The 17,679-nt window shown below is 56.9% G+C and overlaps 9 protein-coding genes across 9 annotated transcripts; 5 read left to right on the forward strand and 4 right to left on the reverse strand.

Moving 5' to 3' along the window:
- Positions 1-886: 886 nt before the first annotated feature.
- Positions 887-1,286, forward strand: L969DRAFT_49691 (uncharacterized protein; the record flags this gene model as incomplete). The annotated part of the gene is made up of 3 exons (XM_014712203.1): positions 887-980; positions 1,029-1,147; positions 1,251-1,286. The coding sequence occupies 3 exons, from the start codon at positions 887-889 to the stop codon at positions 1,284-1,286; spliced, it is 249 nt and encodes an 82-aa protein (XP_014567689.1).
- On the reverse strand, positions 1,071-2,465 carry L969DRAFT_104086 (uncharacterized protein; the record flags this gene model as incomplete). The annotated part of the gene is made up of 4 exons (XM_014712204.1): positions 1,071-2,037; positions 2,096-2,280; positions 2,344-2,396; positions 2,451-2,465. The coding sequence occupies 4 exons, from the start codon at positions 2,463-2,465 to the stop codon at positions 1,289-1,291; spliced, it is 1,002 nt and encodes a 333-aa protein (XP_014567690.1). The 3' UTR covers positions 1,071-1,288.
- On the forward strand, positions 2,429-5,265 carry L969DRAFT_88605 (uncharacterized protein). The gene is made up of 2 exons (XM_014712205.1): positions 2,429-4,752; positions 4,809-5,265. Exons 1-2 carry the CDS (start codon positions 2,468-2,470, stop codon positions 5,161-5,163), a joined length of 2,640 nt encoding a protein of 879 aa, XP_014567691.1. The 5' UTR covers positions 2,429-2,467; the 3' UTR covers positions 5,164-5,265.
- A 141-nt stretch (positions 5,266-5,406) lies between these two features.
- L969DRAFT_515488 (uncharacterized protein) lies at positions 5,407-6,967 on the reverse strand. Its single transcript, XM_014712206.1, has 3 exons — positions 5,944-6,967; positions 5,544-5,896; positions 5,407-5,472 (listed from the first exon to the last, which is right to left on the reverse strand). Exons 1-2 carry the CDS (start codon positions 6,534-6,536, stop codon positions 5,632-5,634), a joined length of 858 nt encoding a protein of 285 aa, XP_014567692.1. The 5' UTR covers positions 6,537-6,967; the 3' UTR covers positions 5,407-5,472; positions 5,544-5,631.
- On the forward strand, positions 6,502-7,840 carry L969DRAFT_88608 (uncharacterized protein). The gene is made up of 4 exons (XM_014712207.1): positions 6,502-6,803; positions 6,861-6,956; positions 7,013-7,105; positions 7,160-7,840. The coding sequence occupies exons 1-4, from the start codon at positions 6,575-6,577 to the stop codon at positions 7,669-7,671; spliced, it is 930 nt and encodes a 309-aa protein (XP_014567693.1). The 5' UTR covers positions 6,502-6,574; the 3' UTR covers positions 7,672-7,840.
- On the reverse strand, positions 7,800-8,525 carry L969DRAFT_18202 (uncharacterized protein; the record flags this gene model as incomplete). The annotated part of the gene is made up of 2 exons (XM_014711711.1): positions 7,800-7,988; positions 8,043-8,525. The coding sequence occupies 2 exons, from the start codon at positions 8,523-8,525 to the stop codon at positions 7,800-7,802; spliced, it is 672 nt and encodes a 223-aa protein (XP_014567197.1).
- An 89-nt stretch (positions 8,526-8,614) lies between these two features.
- L969DRAFT_49974 (uncharacterized protein) lies at positions 8,615-10,826 on the forward strand (the record flags this gene model as incomplete). Its single annotated transcript, XM_014712208.1, has 4 exons — positions 8,615-9,082; positions 9,130-9,197; positions 9,245-9,852; positions 9,904-10,826. 4 exons carry the CDS (start codon positions 8,615-8,617, stop codon positions 10,824-10,826), a joined length of 2,067 nt encoding a protein of 688 aa, XP_014567694.1.
- Positions 10,827-10,854: 28 nt separating this feature from the next.
- Positions 10,855-15,363, reverse strand: L969DRAFT_88610 (uncharacterized protein). The gene is made up of 8 exons (XM_014712209.1): positions 14,967-15,363; positions 14,894-14,909; positions 14,500-14,840; positions 14,258-14,451; positions 11,703-14,201; positions 11,472-11,645; positions 11,222-11,418; positions 10,855-11,175 (listed from the first exon to the last, which is right to left on the reverse strand). Exons 1-8 carry the CDS (start codon positions 15,319-15,321, stop codon positions 10,872-10,874), a joined length of 4,080 nt encoding a protein of 1,359 aa, XP_014567695.1. The 5' UTR covers positions 15,322-15,363; the 3' UTR covers positions 10,855-10,871.
- Positions 15,364-15,505: 142 nt separating this feature from the next.
- L969DRAFT_18205 (uncharacterized protein) lies at positions 15,506-17,450 on the forward strand (the record flags this gene model as incomplete). Its single annotated transcript, XM_014711712.1, has 2 exons — positions 15,506-16,961; positions 17,011-17,450. 2 exons carry the CDS (start codon positions 15,506-15,508, stop codon positions 17,448-17,450), a joined length of 1,896 nt encoding a protein of 631 aa, XP_014567198.1.
- Positions 17,451-17,679: the final 229 nt, after the last annotated feature.

The raw sequence follows: 17,679 nt of genomic DNA on the forward strand, positions 1-17,679 counted from the left end.
AGTATCGTTTGTACGGGCGGCTGACCACGAGAATCATATATCCAAAGTATCGAGCGAGGTTGCCCAACGGTACTGATCGAGTGACGCGCAAAACACCTTTGCTGGCATATCCTGGCCGTTCAGCTGGCGGAGGCGCGCAGATAGCAAGAGAAGCGTACCACCTCGACGTAGGAGCGAACGGCCAATTGCTGGACTGTCAAGTCGATCTCGGCGTCTTCGTCATATCCACTATGATAACCTGACGATAATTCGCGATAGTTTTGCGAATCGCCAAAGCCATATCCAAGCAGTCAGATCGTTTTGACGCTATCGCCATTATCATCGCACGACAGGAGACCAGTGGCTATGGCTGAGCAGCAGCAGATCCAGTTGCTGAGAATAGCGAGGAAGGCGAGACGACGCAGGATGCAACCTCAGCAGGGAGATGCACGCCCGCTGTCGCAAGAAGTGAAGACGACATCGGCGCGGTCATTCACGCAAGCAGCTGACACGTGACACTTTGACTGAGTTGGCCCACCCCATCACTCTGACATGGCTAGCCTCTTTCTACTGTCGGCTCTCTTATCTGCGAGCACGCATGCCATCGTGACTCGACGATACTGCTATGGCACATCCTCCTGCGCTATCCGCTGCAGCGGCAAAGTCTTTGACACCCCCTTCATCCTCGAAGCAGCCACGCCGCCGTATCTGCTCAGCCTGCGAATGAGTCCGACAATGTATGCTGTGTCCAAGGTCTCTTGTGTCTGTCAGTCGCATCGCTTGGCTGCTCAGCGCTCATGCTACTACGCAGAGCTCGATCCCGATCGGATTCAAGCCCTCGTGCTATGCAAAACAACGCAGAAGCAACCCGGACGCCGTATACTACAGTACCTGGGCCACCGTAAGCATGGATTCGACTATCTGGAGTACAGCTCAAGACGTGATCGCCGAATGTTGCCATGCCTCGCGTGAGATGGCCTTCATCACTGCCGTGGAACCTGGTAAGCTCATCGTTGTCGATCCTTCTCATTCAGGCTGAATTGCGATAGACGCATCGTCCTATTCTTCCCAGACCTTCGAGGTAGCTTGCAATGCAGGGCCAGTCAAGAAGGTCTCCCCTTTTTGCGCACGTGTGTTCGGTCTCGATAGTACCATCGGACAATGCGAGGTCATCGAAGGCTGCAGGGTCTCTCAGCAGTCAAGAGGGGGCCAGGATGGGGATTGCAGGTGGTTACCGGTCCATAGTCAGTGAGCTGCAGATCCATCGCTAGCTCGGACGAGAAATGCATTCCTGGGATCGCAAATAACTTTATGCGGCAGCGAGCCACGAAGGCGTCGTGCTGGGATAAGCGACACCTTGAAAGTCGATGCCACAATTGTACCTCTTCTGAAGCCGGAGTGCGCTTGCAGGCACAGGCCCGCTAACGGCTTGACCTCGGCGGCCTAAGAAGTCGATAGGCTCATCTTCCAGTATACTGACTTCCGGGAATGCGACGTCGGTCGTCCGCGTCGGTGGAGGATTGTCCTCGGACACAGAGCGACGGCAATGCTTGTGTTTCTTGCTGTGCTTCTTGTGCTTCTTGTGTGTCTTCTTGTGCTTCTTGTGCTTCTTGCTCTTCTTAACCGCCTTACCGACGAGACCTGACTCGACCGCTGACGCGACGGAGCTGACAGCTGAGGCCGCTGCTGTCTCGACTGCACCGCCAGTATATGCAGAAATGGTGATGGACAGCTTTGGCACGTCGGTGCCAGAGTCATTGTGCCAGATGTCGTAGACGACGGTGTTTGCGTCGGCGACAGCCTTTGCGAGTGCTGCCGCTGAGATCTGCGCTTCAGGGTAGGTGGCAAGGTTGCAGAGATTGCTCGCAGCAGCAAAGGTGGGCGCAAATTCGGTGCAGCACACGCCGCCTGCCCAGGCCTTGGCTACTTTTGCGTAAGCTGCGCAGTAGCAAGTCGCCTGGGCCTTTGTGCCCGTCTGACTCGAGCAAGCTGAAGGCAGCGGCGTGGCAGCATCCCATAGTTCGCGAAGGGTGGATCCCGTGCACATCCAGCAGCCGGCTGCATTGCGATCATGTCGGTCAGTCGCCTTCGTGACACAGAAGGTGCACGAGCTTACAGCAAGTGGTGTCACCCGCACAGCAGGCTCCTCCCGCAGAGACGAAGCTAGCCAAGGTGAGGAGGATGGCAAGGCTCAAGACGATGGCCTTCATTGTCGTGCGTTCCGTTTGATGCGTAGGCGTGAATGCGTGAATGCGTCGATTGCAGTGTGAGTTGCGTGTAGCGAGCGCCGACCAGCGGAGTCTCGCGTCGTGTTACGAAGCTTGATATGCGTCTCTGTGTAGCGACCAGCGCTCGATGTCGTACCGTTCAAAGGAAGTGCTGCGCGCCAAGAACGCCGGCCAGCCAGGCGCGTCGTCCTCGCGGCGTGATCAGAGTGATCGTGTCACATGTCAAACTGCGTGACACGTCACCGTCACTGTTGCCATCGATGGCTCACCCACCACGGAGCCACAATGGCCTGGTACAAGAGCGGGCAGGAGCGAATCGGTTCGCGAAAGCCTATGTTCCTCGCTGGCTCCGCGACGTCAATCTTGCGCCCTTCCCGCTGATTGATCCGGGCGTGCTTCCTGCGGTTGACTGGCGTGCCTGGAATGGATCTCTGTGCCCGTCGTCGATGCTCGAAGCTTACGACGCAGAGAGGGCGAACCGCCACGCGATTTGTGCAGATCTCTTGACCCAGTTCAAAGCCAAGTATGACATCGGCATTCTGCAAGAAGCTCGACCAATGCCCGTTTCGTCGCCTCAGACGAGCGCAAGAGCAGCCTGGGCTCAGCACGACAGCTCACGTAGCTCACAAACTCCTTCGCCTGCCCCTCCTGCTGTCCAGACTCCGAGTCTCGCCTCGCAGACAACAGCAACGACGGCTGCGACGAGCATAAGGTCCATGTCACGATCCCCAGGCCGGCTTGTCCATCTGCCCACTCTATCGCAAGAGCACTACGGTCTCCGCTTTCTGAGCATCCTCCATGAAGAGTTCAGGGCCAGAAAGGAAGTGCTCACATCGGCAGATATATACATGACCACTCTCGAGGTTGAGCAGTTGCCCGCCTCTGCAATCTCGCCGGCACGACAGCTATATGCATTTGATGCAAAAAACATTCGCGAGGGTTGGCCACCCGTCGAGATTGGTGACAGAATCCTGCTCCGGCAGCTCTACCCGGAGCATCTGACCGCTCAAGGTACCTGCTTCGCTGCCAGAGTTCACGCCATCTCGCGCGTCCAAGGCCGAGTCATCGTTCGTTGCGATGCCCTTTTGCAGAATTGGGTGTCTGGCTACTTCAACGTCCAGTTCACGCCCCAGTCGCAGTACTTTTCTGCAATAGACGAAACGCTCCAGCTCTACCAGTCCCTGCTAGACCCTTCACACTTTCCCCTTAGTCATTACCCCGGGGGTCCCAGTCCAGCTAAGCAGGAGCAAGCAAGAGCTTGGCTGTTCCCGACAGAGGAACTTGCATCCCGAGTAGGATATAGCAGTCTGCATTCGCTCGAGCGGTGGCGAGACGAGCATCTCAACGCCGAGCAAAGGCGAGCGATCACAGATGTTACCCTGCGCACCCGGCGAGTGCCCTATCTAATCCATGGCCCGGCCGGAACAGGCAAGACCAAGACGCTGGTTGAGTGCGTTCTTCAGATACTCGAACACGATCCTAACGCCCATCTGCTCGTCGTCGGCTCCAGCAACCCTTCTGCCGACACGCTCGCTAAACGCTTGCGAAGCCACCTTGATCCTTCTGTCATGTTGAGACTGCAAGACGCAAGCAGGCCTTTCACAGAGGTCGTCGATGACCTCCTCATGTTTGCACATATCGAGGATGATCGCTTCGCTATGCCATCCTTGCAAGCTCTGCTCGCCAAGCGCGTCATCGTCACAACCTGTCTGGACGCCCAGATGCTCCTCCACGTAGGCTGTACCAACGGCCTATTGCAACAGATTGAGCGAAATGTGATGCGGAGCATACATCCACTTGCGCCGTTGTCTAAAGTTGCCCAGCCGCATTTCACGCATCTGCTAGTAGATGAAGCCGGTCAGTGCTGTGAGCCAGAGGTGCTCCTACCGCTAGCCGTCATGCTACCTTCTGGCGAGCTCGACGATCGTGTCCGCCAACCGCAAATTGTGCTGTGTGGTGATGTCAAGCAGCTTGGTCCGACAATTGACAGCGAGGAAGCCAGAGCGCACGATTTCGATCAGTCACTTCTGGAACGCCTGTCTGAGCTGCCTCTCTATGCTGAACATCCGAGCGCGAGATCCAAGGGAACGAGCCGGACTGGCAGATCGCCCTTGCCTCCTCGACCCGTGCACTTTGCAGACCTCACCCGCAATTACCGCTCGCACCCCGGTCTTCTCATGATGCCTAGCGCGCTCTTCTACGACAACTCGCTGAGGGCGGAAGCAGCAGAACAGATCAAAGCTACTCCGTTACTCAGCTGGTCTGGGTTGTCTGGCTCTCACATACCGCTGTTGTTCCACGGCGTCGACGGCGAAGAAGATTGGGTCGATGAGGGCGCGAGCTGGTACAACGTCACAGAAGTCGATCGAGTTGTGGCTTACGTCAGCTCGCTCTTAGGAAGCTTCAAAGGACGGCTTCAGCCCAGCGAGATTTCCGTCATCTCGCCCTTCCGAGAGCAAGTCTGGCGCGTTCGACTGGCGCTACGATCGCGTGGCCTGAGTCAGGTTGACGTAGGCAATGTGGAAGCCCTTCAGGGCGCTGAAAAGTGAGCGGCGAAGCACAATCGCTGAGCAGAGCTGAGAGCTGAAACCTGTCGAGCAGCCGTGTCGTCATCATCTCTACTGTACGGTCACGACGTGTCGACTTTTTGGCAGACGATGCCCTTCGAAATCGCGGCTTAATCCATCAGCCGAAGCGTCTCAACGTTGCGATCACAAGACCAAAAGAGTTGCTGATCATTGTCGGTAATGGAAAAACGCTGATCGAGGATGTATGGTGGCGCAAGATACTTCAATTCTGCCAGCGTCACTCGCTCTATCGGGGAGCCAGCTTTCCGGGCCTCGAATCTACTGAACTAAACGAAATATCGCTGCTTGAAGAGACATACCAGACGAATCCAGACCACTTCCGATCGCTCGTCTCGTCGATGGCGAGGACAACACTTTCTTGCGAATAGATGAGTTATCAGGCAAGAGTGCTCTGCAGAGCGCTGAGCACCGTGTTGTTGTACTATGACGAGCAAGTCCTGCATTGCAGACAGCAACATGATCAATAGGTGAAGCAAGGATCTGCTGATAGCTGAAGCATGCGAGTTGCTTGCTGGCCATGAGCAGGTCGAAGAAGCATGTCAAGTATACCCAACTTTGCCTTTGTGGCCGCGTACAGATGCCCGCGTATGAGTCTGAGTCGGCGGAAGCGAAAGCGACCTAGTGCGTCGATGTACACGATTGACGAGCTCTGAGGACGCTCTCTATTGATTCAGGGCCTGCCCTAGCATCACTCAGGACGGCGCAGCGGGCATGACCGACGCAGCGAGCATTGAGACGGCAGACTCACCGAAGCGCTCGATGGAAGCAGTCTCTGCCGAGCGCTTGCTTGCACATTTCAGTTTGACGCGGGCTGATGTTGCAAACACAGTATGCAGTCAACTCGCTAGTTTGCATCCGGCGTATACTCTGCACATTTCCGGCCTGCTGTCGGCCACCACTCGGCTCCGCATGGCATTCCGACAGGTATGGTGCAAGCTCGCGTGACTGCATGAGGTAAGACAGAGCCTCGGTGGTTGCAGAGGCGACTGACTGATCTCTGGAAAAAATTGGGAACACCAAATTCGATGGTGTGGGTCGTCCGAACCCCGGAAGTTGTTAAAGTCACAGCGCATGTAAGCCGAGCGTCCCCGGTAATCAAGACTGTGGCTTCTCTGTAAGACTGCGCATGGGAGAGGGTATCGATTTACTCTCTATCGAGATAGCCCAAGTCAAATTGATGGCTGACAAAGGCACGACAACAGTGCTTGATGGCCAACGTGCTAGCGTTGCCATCGTCAAGGATGTCGAGTTGCGTGTCTTGGGACATCCTGTAGATCATTTGTTGATCGGTCACGAGCGACAGGGTGGCCGCACACTTGACTTTCCGCAGAGACGGCTGAGTAGAACAGGTCGCATGGGAGACCGGATACTGCTCAGGATTGAGAAACATGAGGATCATGCTCTCGGGCACGGTAGCCCGAATTCTGACAGCGTCGACCAGATGAACAGGCCTGAGCTCATCACAGACCACTTCGCAAGCGTCAATGACGTCGCAGAACGTCCGAGTCGCAAATCTTCGCACGGCTAGTGACCGAGGGAATACAGACGGGGTATACGACAGAGCAGGCAGCAGCAGACACAGGCGCATCCTTGTTAGATCGCCTTTATATGGCACCGGGTCCCCGGTTACCAGCCACACGACTGGTCTGGATTCGAAGTAGCCGTGTGGCGCGCCACTATCTCCAATTGGCATGATGCGGGGTGTGCGACGGCCAATCAAAGACAGAAGTCGTCGACACATCCAGGCGAAGGCAGAGGGCTCGACGGTCACCGACAGACATGGGTGTCGGCAATGCGGTCAACAGAGTCATCGCCGTCGCCTTCTTGACGGCATCGGCTGTCATGTTCCTCATCATCTGTATATCTACCCCGGTCTTCAAGCAATTCACCTTTCTCTCCACCACCCTCGGTGATGGCACCCTCGTCAGAGCTGGCATATGGGGATACTGTGTCCGCAACCCTCAGGGCGTCGAGAGCTGCCCGCATTCATCGGTCGGCTACGTGTTGAGTCAGTCGAGCGTGATGTAGATTCGATGATCTCTTGGCTCACCCACTGGTCCGGTAGATGCCGCCGGACTGCCAGGATATACTGGCAGCGGACCTGCAACGACTGTCATCGTGGGCAAGCCGCTATCGACTGCTCTCATTCTTTACGTCCTGAGTAAGTCACACGACAGATCTGCTGGGGATCTTCAATCTGACGCCGCCCTCCTGCAGCGTTCGGTCAGAACCTGCTGGCACTTCAGGCTGCCTTTCTGCCCTTCCGATTGGTCACCATCATCGCCCTCGTCCTGATCTTCATGCTCTTCGGCAGGTTCCCTCTGCCCGCTCGTGAGTCGTATGTGTCTGATAGGGCGAACACAGGCATCGGCGCCATCTCACTGCTTATCAGCTTCATCGTCTACTCACAAGCCAACAGTCGGATGTACCAGCAGTTCCCCAATGGCACAGTCTCCTCCCGGCTGGGCAACTGCAACTGGCTTGGACTGGCCGCAGTGTGTTGCACCATCTTGGCTTTCATCTTCCTGCTCATCGCCATGCCTGCCAAGGAACGGCCGAGAGACGAGAAGCACTACACTTGGGACGACATGTCTGTGCACGACGACAACTCTGTCGTCGACGAAGGCCGTTCTTCGAAGCGGTCCAGAGGGTACGGCACGAGTGGCTACGGCAGCCGATCTGGCCGATCTGGCACATCCTATTCCAGTCGAACACGCTCGGAACGGTCCAGCCGATCTGGCACAGGCGCAGGTAGCCGATCCTACAACACTCGATCGCGCGATGGCACTGGCTCTGAGGCATACGAGGACGAGCACGAGATGCACGACCGGAGGACCAACTCGAGCGAGTCGTCCGTCGTGTCGAGATATGATTGAGTCAATCTCGCCAGGAAAGCCAGCTCGGACACTCATACAGAGACCGCGCTCCTAACTTATTCGCCTCTTTCGCACCTGTCATGATCGCTCGTTAGGCGATTGGATGTACACTCCTCGATTGCATGTACTCAGTACTGTTGCGTTTGATTCCCAGACTGATCACCTCGGATGGCCATTGTCCTGCGTGCCTCTGTCGTGAAAAGGTGGACGACGAATTCGCCACCGTCGACGAGGGTCCAGGTAGGCTCTGGCGGCTCCAGTCCTTCGATTGCCACTACGCGCTTCCTCTTGCCTTGCACAGCTGGCACATCTCTCGCCTGGCATGGTGACATTCATACTTGTCGGAGAAAGACAGCACAGAAAACACTGACCCATTCGGCTACTTGGCCAGTCGCAGATCTGAGACCGCGTTCTCTGCCAGACGCCATCTCGAGCACGACGACCCAGTCCCATACGGAGCCGCCTGTCATGTCTTCGAGGGTGTCCGCGCTCGTGCTTGCTTTGGCGTCGATGAAAGTCGTCGCGGAAGCCTCAAAGAGCGGCGATTCAGTCAGATGCGCGTGCAGCTGCCACAGCCTCTCCGGCAGCTTGTCAGGCCGTGGCTGAGCGCGTCGTGTGTGCTCGGGCGTGCGCTGACTCGGTGTAGCCTTGCCTGGCTCATACGAAGGATCTACGAACCAAGGAATGCTGTCTTGCTCCTGTCTGAAGCTCTCGACAATCGTCGACGGTATCTCGGGTGGCTGGACGGACGAGAAGCGTGTTGCAGGCAATGTGCGTGGCTGCTTCACGCGTGCGCTCGTGCCGAGCGAGCGCAGGCTAGCGCAGGTGCATCTCAGCAGTCTTGAGGCCGCCATCGTCGGCGATGATGCCATCGATCAAAGAAGCGCGTCAACATCGCGAGAGAGACGACGTTGACGACGGCCGACGGCCTGGCTTGCTGCAAATGGCCGAGCCCGAGGAGGCAGTACCCTCTTGGCTGATCAGGCCACTGGAGGATGACACCCTGCGAGCATTCGACGAGCTCTTCCCGACAGCGGCCCCCTCCCCACGTACTCTCGAGCAGCTAAAGCAGTTTGCGCTCTTGCCATCGACTAGCACAAGCACTCAGCCTTGTCCCGCGACTGCTCTCCGGTCCATCTACTGGCGCTGCTGTCTGGGAACGCTCAGCCTGCCTCTTGCCTCGCCAGACAGCACACGCGCTCCACTCTGGGCGCTCAGTCTCGAACGCACTCGCTCAGAATGGGATGAGCTTGCAGACCGCTTCCTCAGCGGTCCAGACGGCAAGGGCGTCGGCGATTATCTCTCAACGGCCAAGCAAGCTCGGGACGGTACCCTCCGGACCTCTCCCATCTCGGCAGAACGGCTTCACCTTGACTTGACGCGCAATAATCCACTGGCACTGGACTCGAGCGTGAGTCTGATATGTCCGACAGTCGTGCCTCGCTGATGGCCTGAAAGTCGCCTTGGAAAGCCTGGTTTGTGGACATGGAGCTTCGAAGGATGATCAGGCAAGATGTCGACAGAACGTCCGTCGTGCAATGCTTTACCGTCTACTGCGCTGATGTGCTAGCAGCTTCCCCGAGCTGGCCTTCTTCCGCGATGCTCTCGTACAGGACACAATGACAGATCTGCTCTTCGTCTGGGCTAAGCTCAACGAGGGCATCGGCTATCGTCAAGGGATGCACGAAATCCTCGCTCTGCTCTATGCAATCGTTGACCGCGATTCACTCCCATGCAAGAGCGAGCGAGTACGAGCCATGTTCGTCTTGGACAGGGCCCGCGTCGAACATGACACATGGTCACTCTTCCAGATCCTCATGCGATCCATTGCCTCCTTTTATGACCACACCACACTCGTCCCGCTTGTCACTCACACCAATCCCGGTCTTGGCCTCACATCCCTCAAAGATGCCACTAGACACGTACAGCCCATCGTCGAGCGATGTCAGCGCATCCATGATCGGTCACTGCGTGCAATCGACGAACAGCTCTGGACTCATCAGAACCAGCTCGGCATAGAACCTCAAATTTGGGGGATACGCTGGCTGAGACTTCTGCTTTCGCGCGAGCTGCCCCTTCAATCAGTCTTGCGACTCTGGGACGGGCTCTTCGCGGAGGATCCCTCGCTTCAATTGCTCGACTTTGTCTGTTTGGCTTTGCTTGAGCGCATCAGAGATCAACGTAAGTGTTGACCATCTTGATTCTTCAACACACATTGACAGTGCCGAGCAGTACTAGCCGCCGACTACTCAAGCTACCTGCAAGCCCTGCTGCGCTATCCGATTCCGAGTGACTCAGAGCTAGAGGTCCCTCTCTTGCTGCAGCAAGCCATCCTCCTGCGCGACAACAGCAATCCTACTGGCGGTCTTACGGTCCGAGAGCAAAATGGGCGCGCAGGACTCACACCTCATTCGATGCAGGTCCCTCCAAGAAGATTAGTCACGAGCACCCCGCGGCCCATAGGAGATGCGCCTGCCCGCGCAAACGAGCTCACGTCGATGAGCGACCTTGCAAAGACGGTCTGGTCACGCGCAGAGGCAGCTGGAATCAACAAGGCCGTCTTGTCTGCCTTTACGGAAATCAGGCGCAACGTCGACGCTTATCAAAATGCTCTGGCTACTAGCCAGGCTGCAGGCATGATGCAGCCGACCGCCAGCGTAAACGGCATTCGGGACTACGCAGCCGAGCTAGCAGCGCATAGAGCCGGCAACGCAAACATGGCCAATGCGCTTGATCTATGCACGAGCGTAATTGAGCGGATCGCCGCGCCCGTCACGCCCAATCTGGACGATCCGACCAGAACGAGCACCTTGTCGTCCGATTCCGCTACTTCTCTGTTCATGACCGTCACCATCATGCGGCATATACGCGACGTGCTAAAGGGCACTTCGAGCGGCTTCGACGCCAGTGTCTTGGGTCCTCTGGAAGCTGTCAAAAATTCGCTTGATCAAGTACAGCCATCCTCGATGCGTCGGGCGAGTCCCAGTTTGCTGCTGTCGACTCGGGATGACCATTTTGCGACGGGCTTGCCTCGAGTTCCCTTCAGTGCGAATCTACCAGATAGGCTACCGCCGCACACCGCATCTCCAAAAAGGCAGTCACAGGCGTCACAGACTGAGAAAAGCACGCATAGCGATCCTTTGGGCGCGATTTAACGACCCCTTCTCCTCACTGTTGCTTGTGATCCCAATGCATGTGTATCATACAATCACATCCTCGTCGCGCACAGACGAGGTTTCTGCCGGCAGTGCGATATCAGGCACCTCTTGCGCCATAGTCACCTCTTGATCTACCTGCTTTTGCTGCAAGGTTGTATCAAGCCACTGACGGAAGATCTCTAGCTTACGACCCGCGCCGATCGTGGGCTCCTCCCGCTTGCGATGAAGCGTATCGCCGGTGCCACTGACGAAAAACATCCTGTACGATCTCAAGCAGACGCGCGACTCGAGTCCAATCTGACTTTTAGGCGTTTCGGCCGAGCCCAACTGAGCATTTCGCACGTTTCTGAAGATCTCATCAGACGTGCGTCCCATCTCGAGAAGGCGCATACCTAGGCAATAGAACAGAGCTCCTCAGTGTGCCATCCGCTCGCCAGGCTTGCGCTGGCAGTCCTTCGGTATTGAAATCGCGTGTGTAGCTCTGCAGATACGCTTCCCACTGATCCTTGGCTGTGTGCTCGTCTTCCGGAAGCAAATCGTCGCGACCAAGCAGCTGATATCCTATGTAGAGCGTGTCATGTCGCACGGCCTGCAGTACAAGATTAACGCCAGATCAGCAGACAGACATGAGCCAGTACGCACAGTTTCAACGCGATAAAAGTTTGCATCGCTGCCGAGTGCCGACTCGACGCGCGAGCGATAGCCGACCTGCCTGGCCCGACTAGTGGCATCGTCTGCTCGATCCTTGGCGAGCTCTTGTGCTACCCGCTCACACGCTGCCGCATTGACATGCTGCGGGTCGCTTAGATGATGAGCCTGTTCGCGGCGAGACATCAGCATCGGTTGCACGGGCAGGACAAGCGAGCGACTGACGGTGCGGATGATGCTGCGAATAACGCTGTCCACCGAAAAGATACGCCAAGCCTCAGTACCAAAGAGATTACGGGCGGCATCCTCGAATTTGTGAGAATCAAGCTCGCCATTGCAGAAGCGCTCGCAGAGCGCCAGCAGATTGTCGTAAAATGCATCAGCATCAATGCTTGGTGTATGATAGACGCCCTTCGTGGACAACACTGGAGCGGCTTGCGGGTGTGAGCTTGGTGCGACGCGCGCCAAGGAAAGGACAGTCGCAGTCCGTTTGAGCTGCCACAAGCGATCGTACAGGAAATGCAAGAGACGAACGAGTGCATACTGTGACGAGCCGCAGAAGAAGTTCCACGTCGGCCTGTCAGACCGCCTAGCGATCTCCTCGGTCAGCGTGATCGCAATGACAGGTTCCGCGCCTTCGACGAGAGGAAGCGGAGACGTGCTAGTCTCGACCTCAATCGTGGACTGCACCGGCAGCGCATCGACAGTTTCGACGCCCTCCATCCCATCCAGACCCGCATTTGTAGCCGGCACGGGCGGCATATCTTCGTCTGCAGTGGCATCTGGCAGATTGAGATCCTCTGTTCCATCTGTCGAAATTGCGCTAGGTGAGCCAGGATCTGCAACGAGAGCCGGCGAGGAGAGCATGGGCGAGACGGGAGCGCTTGCTTCGCCCTTACGTCCGCGGGCAGTTCGATCTGCGTTGCGCAGCACTTGCTTGCGCAGGTCGGCAGCACGTCGGGCAGCGCCCTTTTTGCCGGCAATGGGAGGCGTTGGCGCTTCCTCACCGGCATTAGATGCACCGTCTTCGCTCGGATCAACATCGGAGGCAGCGTCTGTGGCAACAAAGACCGCAGCTTGTATGTTCTTATCGACCTCGAGCTGTGGTATGAGGAAGACATCCCGGAGGTAGAGCTTGAGCAATGCTTCGATGCGAGATTTGTCGAGGAGTGAATAGCCAGTCGCCGACACGCGATCTAGATAGGAGAGCGAGAGCTTGACAATGTCAAAGAGTATGCTGCTATCTTCTATCTGAGCAGCGAGCTGCTGCGTCGGCGGCTGTTCGCGATCAAGCGAGCCAATCAGACTGCGTTGCTGTTGCTCCCTACGAATGGTCTCTATCTCGCTGACAAATGTCTTCATCTGTACCGCCTTTTTGTCCTGGACCTTTGCTTCGGCACCCTTGTGATCGAGTGACTTGAAAAAGTTTTTGGCGTCAATCTCGCGCCACACTCGATTCCACTCGCGCAAAGCTCGCTTCCACTCTTCATCCTTTTGCTTGAGTCGGGCGAGCACGATCGGTACTGCGACGCAAGGATTCTCATGAAGCGCATGGATGACGTTGACGCCGTGCTCTTTACCGTAGACCTTCTTGACTACGCGCTGATAGATGCTCTTCGATTGACCGCCTAAGCCCGTCTTTAGCCGGAACGGAATGCGATCTTCGGGATCCATGAGCTGGATACGAGCAGCTATCGGTTCCAGCAAAGCTATCGTACGAGCGTTGGCCTCGATATGGAAATCATATTCGAAACGCTCCTCCTCTGACCGCTGCAGATTTTCTTCCCACGTGTTCTTTTTGTGCGCGATGAAGAAGCCGTCATCTGCTGCCGCCCAGGTAGGATGTGAGATGAGTTCGTCATTGAGCACATCCCAGCATAGTGCATCACGCCCCGAGCAGGGTTGGTTCACTTCTCGTGCGGTGCTGGGTAGCTTGCGATAGCTTGGTCCAAATTTAGCAGAATCGGCCTGGCCTGCATCTGTCCAGCTTGTGTCTGCAGTGGGCACGTTGGTGATGACCCATTCGCCTGTCTCTTGCAGCACTCGACCCGGGCCAGCGTAGCCATCGTTCCAGCCTACTATACCTCTGAATTGGGCCCAAAGATCTGGATTTTGACCTAGGAACAGGTAGGCTCGAGACACGAGGGCGGGCAAATCGATCAAATCTTGTGCGAACAGATTGAGCAGTTTGAGAAAGTCGTGATATGTCTTCTTGTCATCTATCCACTTTGCAACCCTTTCGAAGAACGACGATTCGTCAGCTTCGATCGGAGGTGGAACGGGTGGAATAATCGGCAGGTGATGCGGGAGCTGCACACCATAATTAGACAAATTATAAGCAGGTGGCATGGTTCTAGTGGGCAGCGGAGGAGCATAGAGTGGCTCGGGCAAAGGCATCGGCTCTTGCGGCATCGCCGTCGTCGGGGGCTTTCGCTTTCGAGGGCGCCCCTTCGCATCTTCAAGCTGGGATCCCGCCGGTCTAGCAGAGCGTTTCTTCTTGGCAGGCGGAGGACCGTCTGACTTTTGCCTATGCGCACTCGCGCTTCGGCCTGGAAGAGCTGCGTGAGGGTCATACATGCCAGACGCGCCAGCATTCGATGGGTCTTGGCCGGGCGTGCCGAAATAATTATCCTCCTGGGGCTGAGCCGGGTCTGGCAAAAACTGTTTGAATTCGTCTAAAAGATCTTCTGCATGACCGAACAGGCCAGACACTTGCGCATATACCTTGCAGCGTCCGGCGTGCGGTCAGCGCTGGCAAGACCGTGGAACGAAAGGCTTACATCCTGAATCGGCCTTCCTTCCTTTTGATAGGTTTGTAAGATCTCGAGGAACTTTTTGTAGGTATCTGGCTCGCCAACGAATCTGTTCTTGATCTTGTTGACGTAGGTGATGGCATGATTGAACTCGATAGGCGCCTTGCCACCCGGAGTACCCGGCAGAAGCCCTGGCGCGCCCATCATGGTCGGTGTACCACCTGTCTTTTCGGTCAGCTGGCACGATCGATCAGACGTCTCGCGCGTGCCTCCTGTAGGTATATTGAAGGGATGGGAGAGAGCGTTGAGTACGTTTGCCGCGCCGGGGGTAGCAAAACCGGGAGTGGTGTGCCCGTCCAGCTCGGGTGGTCCCTGTGGCATCAAGCCGAGATGCAAGCTGGCGGTCGTCTCGTCCAGAGACAGGCCACCCTGGATCCGGGTCGTGCCTTCCGGAGTGATGACGGTGATCCACTCTGACTGGGTGCCGTCGGCATTGGGCAGACACTCGATCCGGTAGCCGGGCGGTAGAAAGGTGTTGAAGCCCTGTATGAGAGCCGGATGACCTTTGAAGAGCGTCGATACCCGTGCAATGACACCGGGCGTATCAATCCTGCAAGCCTCTGTGAGCCAGACAGTCTGGTGGACGATCCAAGTCACGCTGACGTTTGAGTCTTGAATTCTTCGCAATCCAGCCAGGTCAGCACAGGCCAAACGAGCACGCAGAACAGTAGCGCACCTTTCATGACGTCCAGAAAGCGGTTGTAGACCTCGGGCACGTCGCGGAAGCGCAGCTTGACGTCGTCCAGATACGACAGGGCATCCTTGACGTTGAGCGGACGATAGAGCGCAGCGTGTGCAGCCGCAGACGGCAGATCGTCCGGGCCAAGATCTGCACCGGGTAGGACGGCGAGTGCGTCTGCAGAGATGCCTTGCATGAGCTGGTTCGCGCCGGCTGATCCATTTGAGAGATGATGGCCTTGGGCCAGGTCGGCCATGGCATGACTCGCTTCCTCGCGTGCCTCTGCCTGATCTTCCGAGATTGCATCGGCTGGCCGGCTGTCGAGCATCTCCTGGTCGGCCGCAGTCTGCATGTCGGGCAGCTGCGAAGCGGCGCTCTTCTGCTCAAGCCAGGCGCGCGACGCCCGGCAACGCCAGCGAGTTGCAGAGGGGGCACCTCTTCCCGGATACGCTTGAATTCTGCCGTCATCGCTCGCTCGCATACGCAACTCGTGCGCTCGGCCGGCCCAGGCAATCTTCGTCCTTGCCACCCAGAAGATGGCTCAGGCGAAGCTGACAGACTTTTATCCTTCCTCCAGCAGCAACGGCGGGGGGAGCGTCAAGTCGGCAAGGACCACAGAGGATATCAGGATACCGGCAGACACGGACAGGGCCATGACCGTTTCTGCTTTCCCTCATCCTCGGTCCCATTCGCCTCATGCTAGCGAGCAGACACCCCTGCTCGCTGGCTCTACACCGACGCCGCCGCCACCGTTGACGGCAGGCGCAGGATTTGAGCCGCCAAAGACGAGGCCGTATCTGCTCAGGCTGAGCTTTCTCTTCTCGGCCGTCATCACCTGGGCGTCTCTCGCCTTCCTCGTCCTCATTTGCCTGGCCATAACGCACAGTCAGTTTGTCTACCTGCTACCGTCACATCGCGGCTCGCTCTTCTTGCCGCTCTGGCTGTCCATCTTTAGCTTTCTGTCGGGCCTGCTGAGCATGATCTACTACTCGGACCCGCTAGACTTTCCTGCTGGTCCGGCCAAGCTCTTCAGCCTGCTCTCAGCCATCCTCATCCTCGTCGACGTCGTCCTCGTCGGCGTCAACAGGCAGCTCAGACTCGAAGAGGGCTGGCTCACTTTGATCTTGCTCATCATCAACTTTGTGAGCTATGTCCATTCCCTAGCTGCGACGTCAGTTCTGCCGCAGGAAGATGCACCCGATCTGCCAATCTATCAGCGTCAGCAAGCACTGGCAGAACAGGTCGGCTTCTTCGCCCGCGCTGGCGAGAATCTCAAGAGTTTCTTCTCCCTCCTGACGATCACGCTGCCCGTCTTTGTACTGCAGCTCGCCACCACTGTCGCCCTTGCGCTCATCATGCTCGATCTCATCTTACGGGCCTACGACTCCACTGTCGTGCACCAGCAAAGTACAGACCTGTACAAGATCAATCCTTCCAGCTTCAGCGTCAACTCACCGTCTACGCTACGCCACCATGATCGATCAGACGATAAGGGAATCTTCCCAGGTGACTTCAGGCTTCATCTCGATTGTCGCTTTCTTGGCACACCCGTCCGCGAACCCCGGTACATCAAGACGGTTCTCTTCGACTCTGACAAAGGCATTCCTGCCTCTGTCGAATCCAGTTGGGCTGTTGATGCTATGGAACATCTCGACGGTAACGGGACTGCTTACCGGCTATGCATCTACGATCGACCCGGCTACGGACTCAGCGACGTCGCACCGAGCGCCGAGCTGGCCATGACCGTCCGTTCGCTCGAGTCTGCCCTTGTCCAAGCCGGCGTGATGGCAGAGATCCAAAGCGCGGTTCCGTTGGGCAGCTCTTTCGTCCTCGTCGGCGCAGGCTATGGCGCACTCGTCTCTCGCGTCTTTGCAGCCCGCAATCCCAGTGTAGTCGAATCGATTCTCTATCTCGACGCTTCAACAGAGCTGACCCATTTCAGCCCGGATGCCCAGACGCTAGCCCGAACCTGGCGCTTCTTTTTCAGCAACAGTATGTATTCGTTGCTTGTCCTTGGCGAGCACGGCTGACATTGTCGCAGTTCTCGGCGCCGTTGTCTCGCCTCTCGGCATCAAGCGATGGCTGCAGATCATCTTCCTGCCCGGACGAGCTTCTCGAGAGGGCAGAATCTTCGGGACTGTCACCTCTGGCTTGAACGCGCCAATCTTGCGAGCTGCTCTGCAAGAGTCAGCTGAAGCACATCGACACACTTCTCGTTCGTACCTCGAGCTCAAGCGATCTCGCAAGACGTACCCAGATGTGCCTGCTATCGTCCTGACGAGCAAGGAAAAGCTACAGTCCAAGGCTGGCTCGGCATGGGAGCAATCTCAAGAATGGCTCGTCAAGATCATCATCGGCGATAGTCTCGTCAGGTGGGACGAGATCAAGGCAGGCGGCTCTCGTCTCCTCTCCGGTCCAGTGGGACGTGATTCCGCTGGCAAGGCACTCAAGCAGCTCCTGGCAAGATCGTCCGACAACTAGCATACGCTCTATACACACATCACGACGCACTAGTCTTGTACATTTGACTGCAATGCAAAGAAAGGACCCGACGTGCTTGACCGCTCGGGCGTGATAGCTTGATCTGCGCCACGCGTGGCGGGCTATCGACGCTATCGATCTATCTCTGGCACGCGCGCTCACACGTGGTTCGTATTTCGAGTCACCGCTTCTCCGCGGACTCCGCTTGACAGGATGTGAAGCGAGTGCC

The sequence above is a fragment of the Mixia osmundae genome, assembly GCF_000708205.1.
Source record: "Mixia osmundae IAM 14324 unplaced genomic scaffold scaffold_6, whole genome shotgun sequence".
Classification (NCBI taxonomy): Eukaryota; Fungi; Basidiomycota; class Mixiomycetes; order Mixiales; family Mixiaceae; genus Mixia; species Mixia osmundae.

Excerpts from the sequence above, each read along its gene's own strand:
- L969DRAFT_88605 (XM_014712205.1), top strand. The coding sequence starts at position 2,468 with ATGGCTCACCCACCACGGAGCCACAATGGCCTGGTACAAGAGCGGGCA. Across the intron at positions 4,753-4,808 it reads GCCCTTCAGGGCGCTGAAAA|CCGTGTCGTCATCATCTCTA; the intron begins GTGAGCGGCGAA and ends CCTGTCGAGCAG.
- L969DRAFT_515488 (XM_014712206.1), bottom strand. The coding sequence starts at position 6,536 with ATGTGTCGACGACTTCTGTCTTTGATTGGCCGTCGCACACCCCGCATC. Across the intron at positions 5,897-5,943 it reads TTGGGCTATCTCGATAGAGA|TCTTGATTACCGGGGACGCT; the intron begins GTAAATCGATAC and ends GAGAAGCCACAG.
- L969DRAFT_88608 (XM_014712207.1), top strand. The coding sequence starts at position 6,575 with ATGGGTGTCGGCAATGCGGTCAACAGAGTCATCGCCGTCGCCTTCTTG. Across the intron at positions 6,804-6,860 it reads ATCGGTCGGCTACGTGTTGA|ATGCCGCCGGACTGCCAGGA; the intron begins GTCAGTCGAGCG and ends CTGGTCCGGTAG. Across the intron at positions 6,957-7,012 it reads TCTCATTCTTTACGTCCTGA|CGTTCGGTCAGAACCTGCTG; the intron begins GTAAGTCACACG and ends GCCCTCCTGCAG.
- L969DRAFT_88610 (XM_014712209.1), bottom strand. The coding sequence starts at position 15,321 with ATGCAGACTGCGGCCGACCAGGAGATGCTCGACAGCCGGCCAGCCGAT. Across the intron at positions 14,202-14,257 it reads AAGGAAGGCCGATTCAGGAT|GTATATGCGCAAGTGTCTGG; the intron begins GTAAGCCTTTCG and ends GGACGCTGCAAG. Across the intron at positions 11,176-11,221 it reads AGCTCTGTTCTATTGCCTAG|AAACGTGCGAAATGCTCAGT; the intron begins GTATGCGCCTTC and ends TGAGATCTTCAG.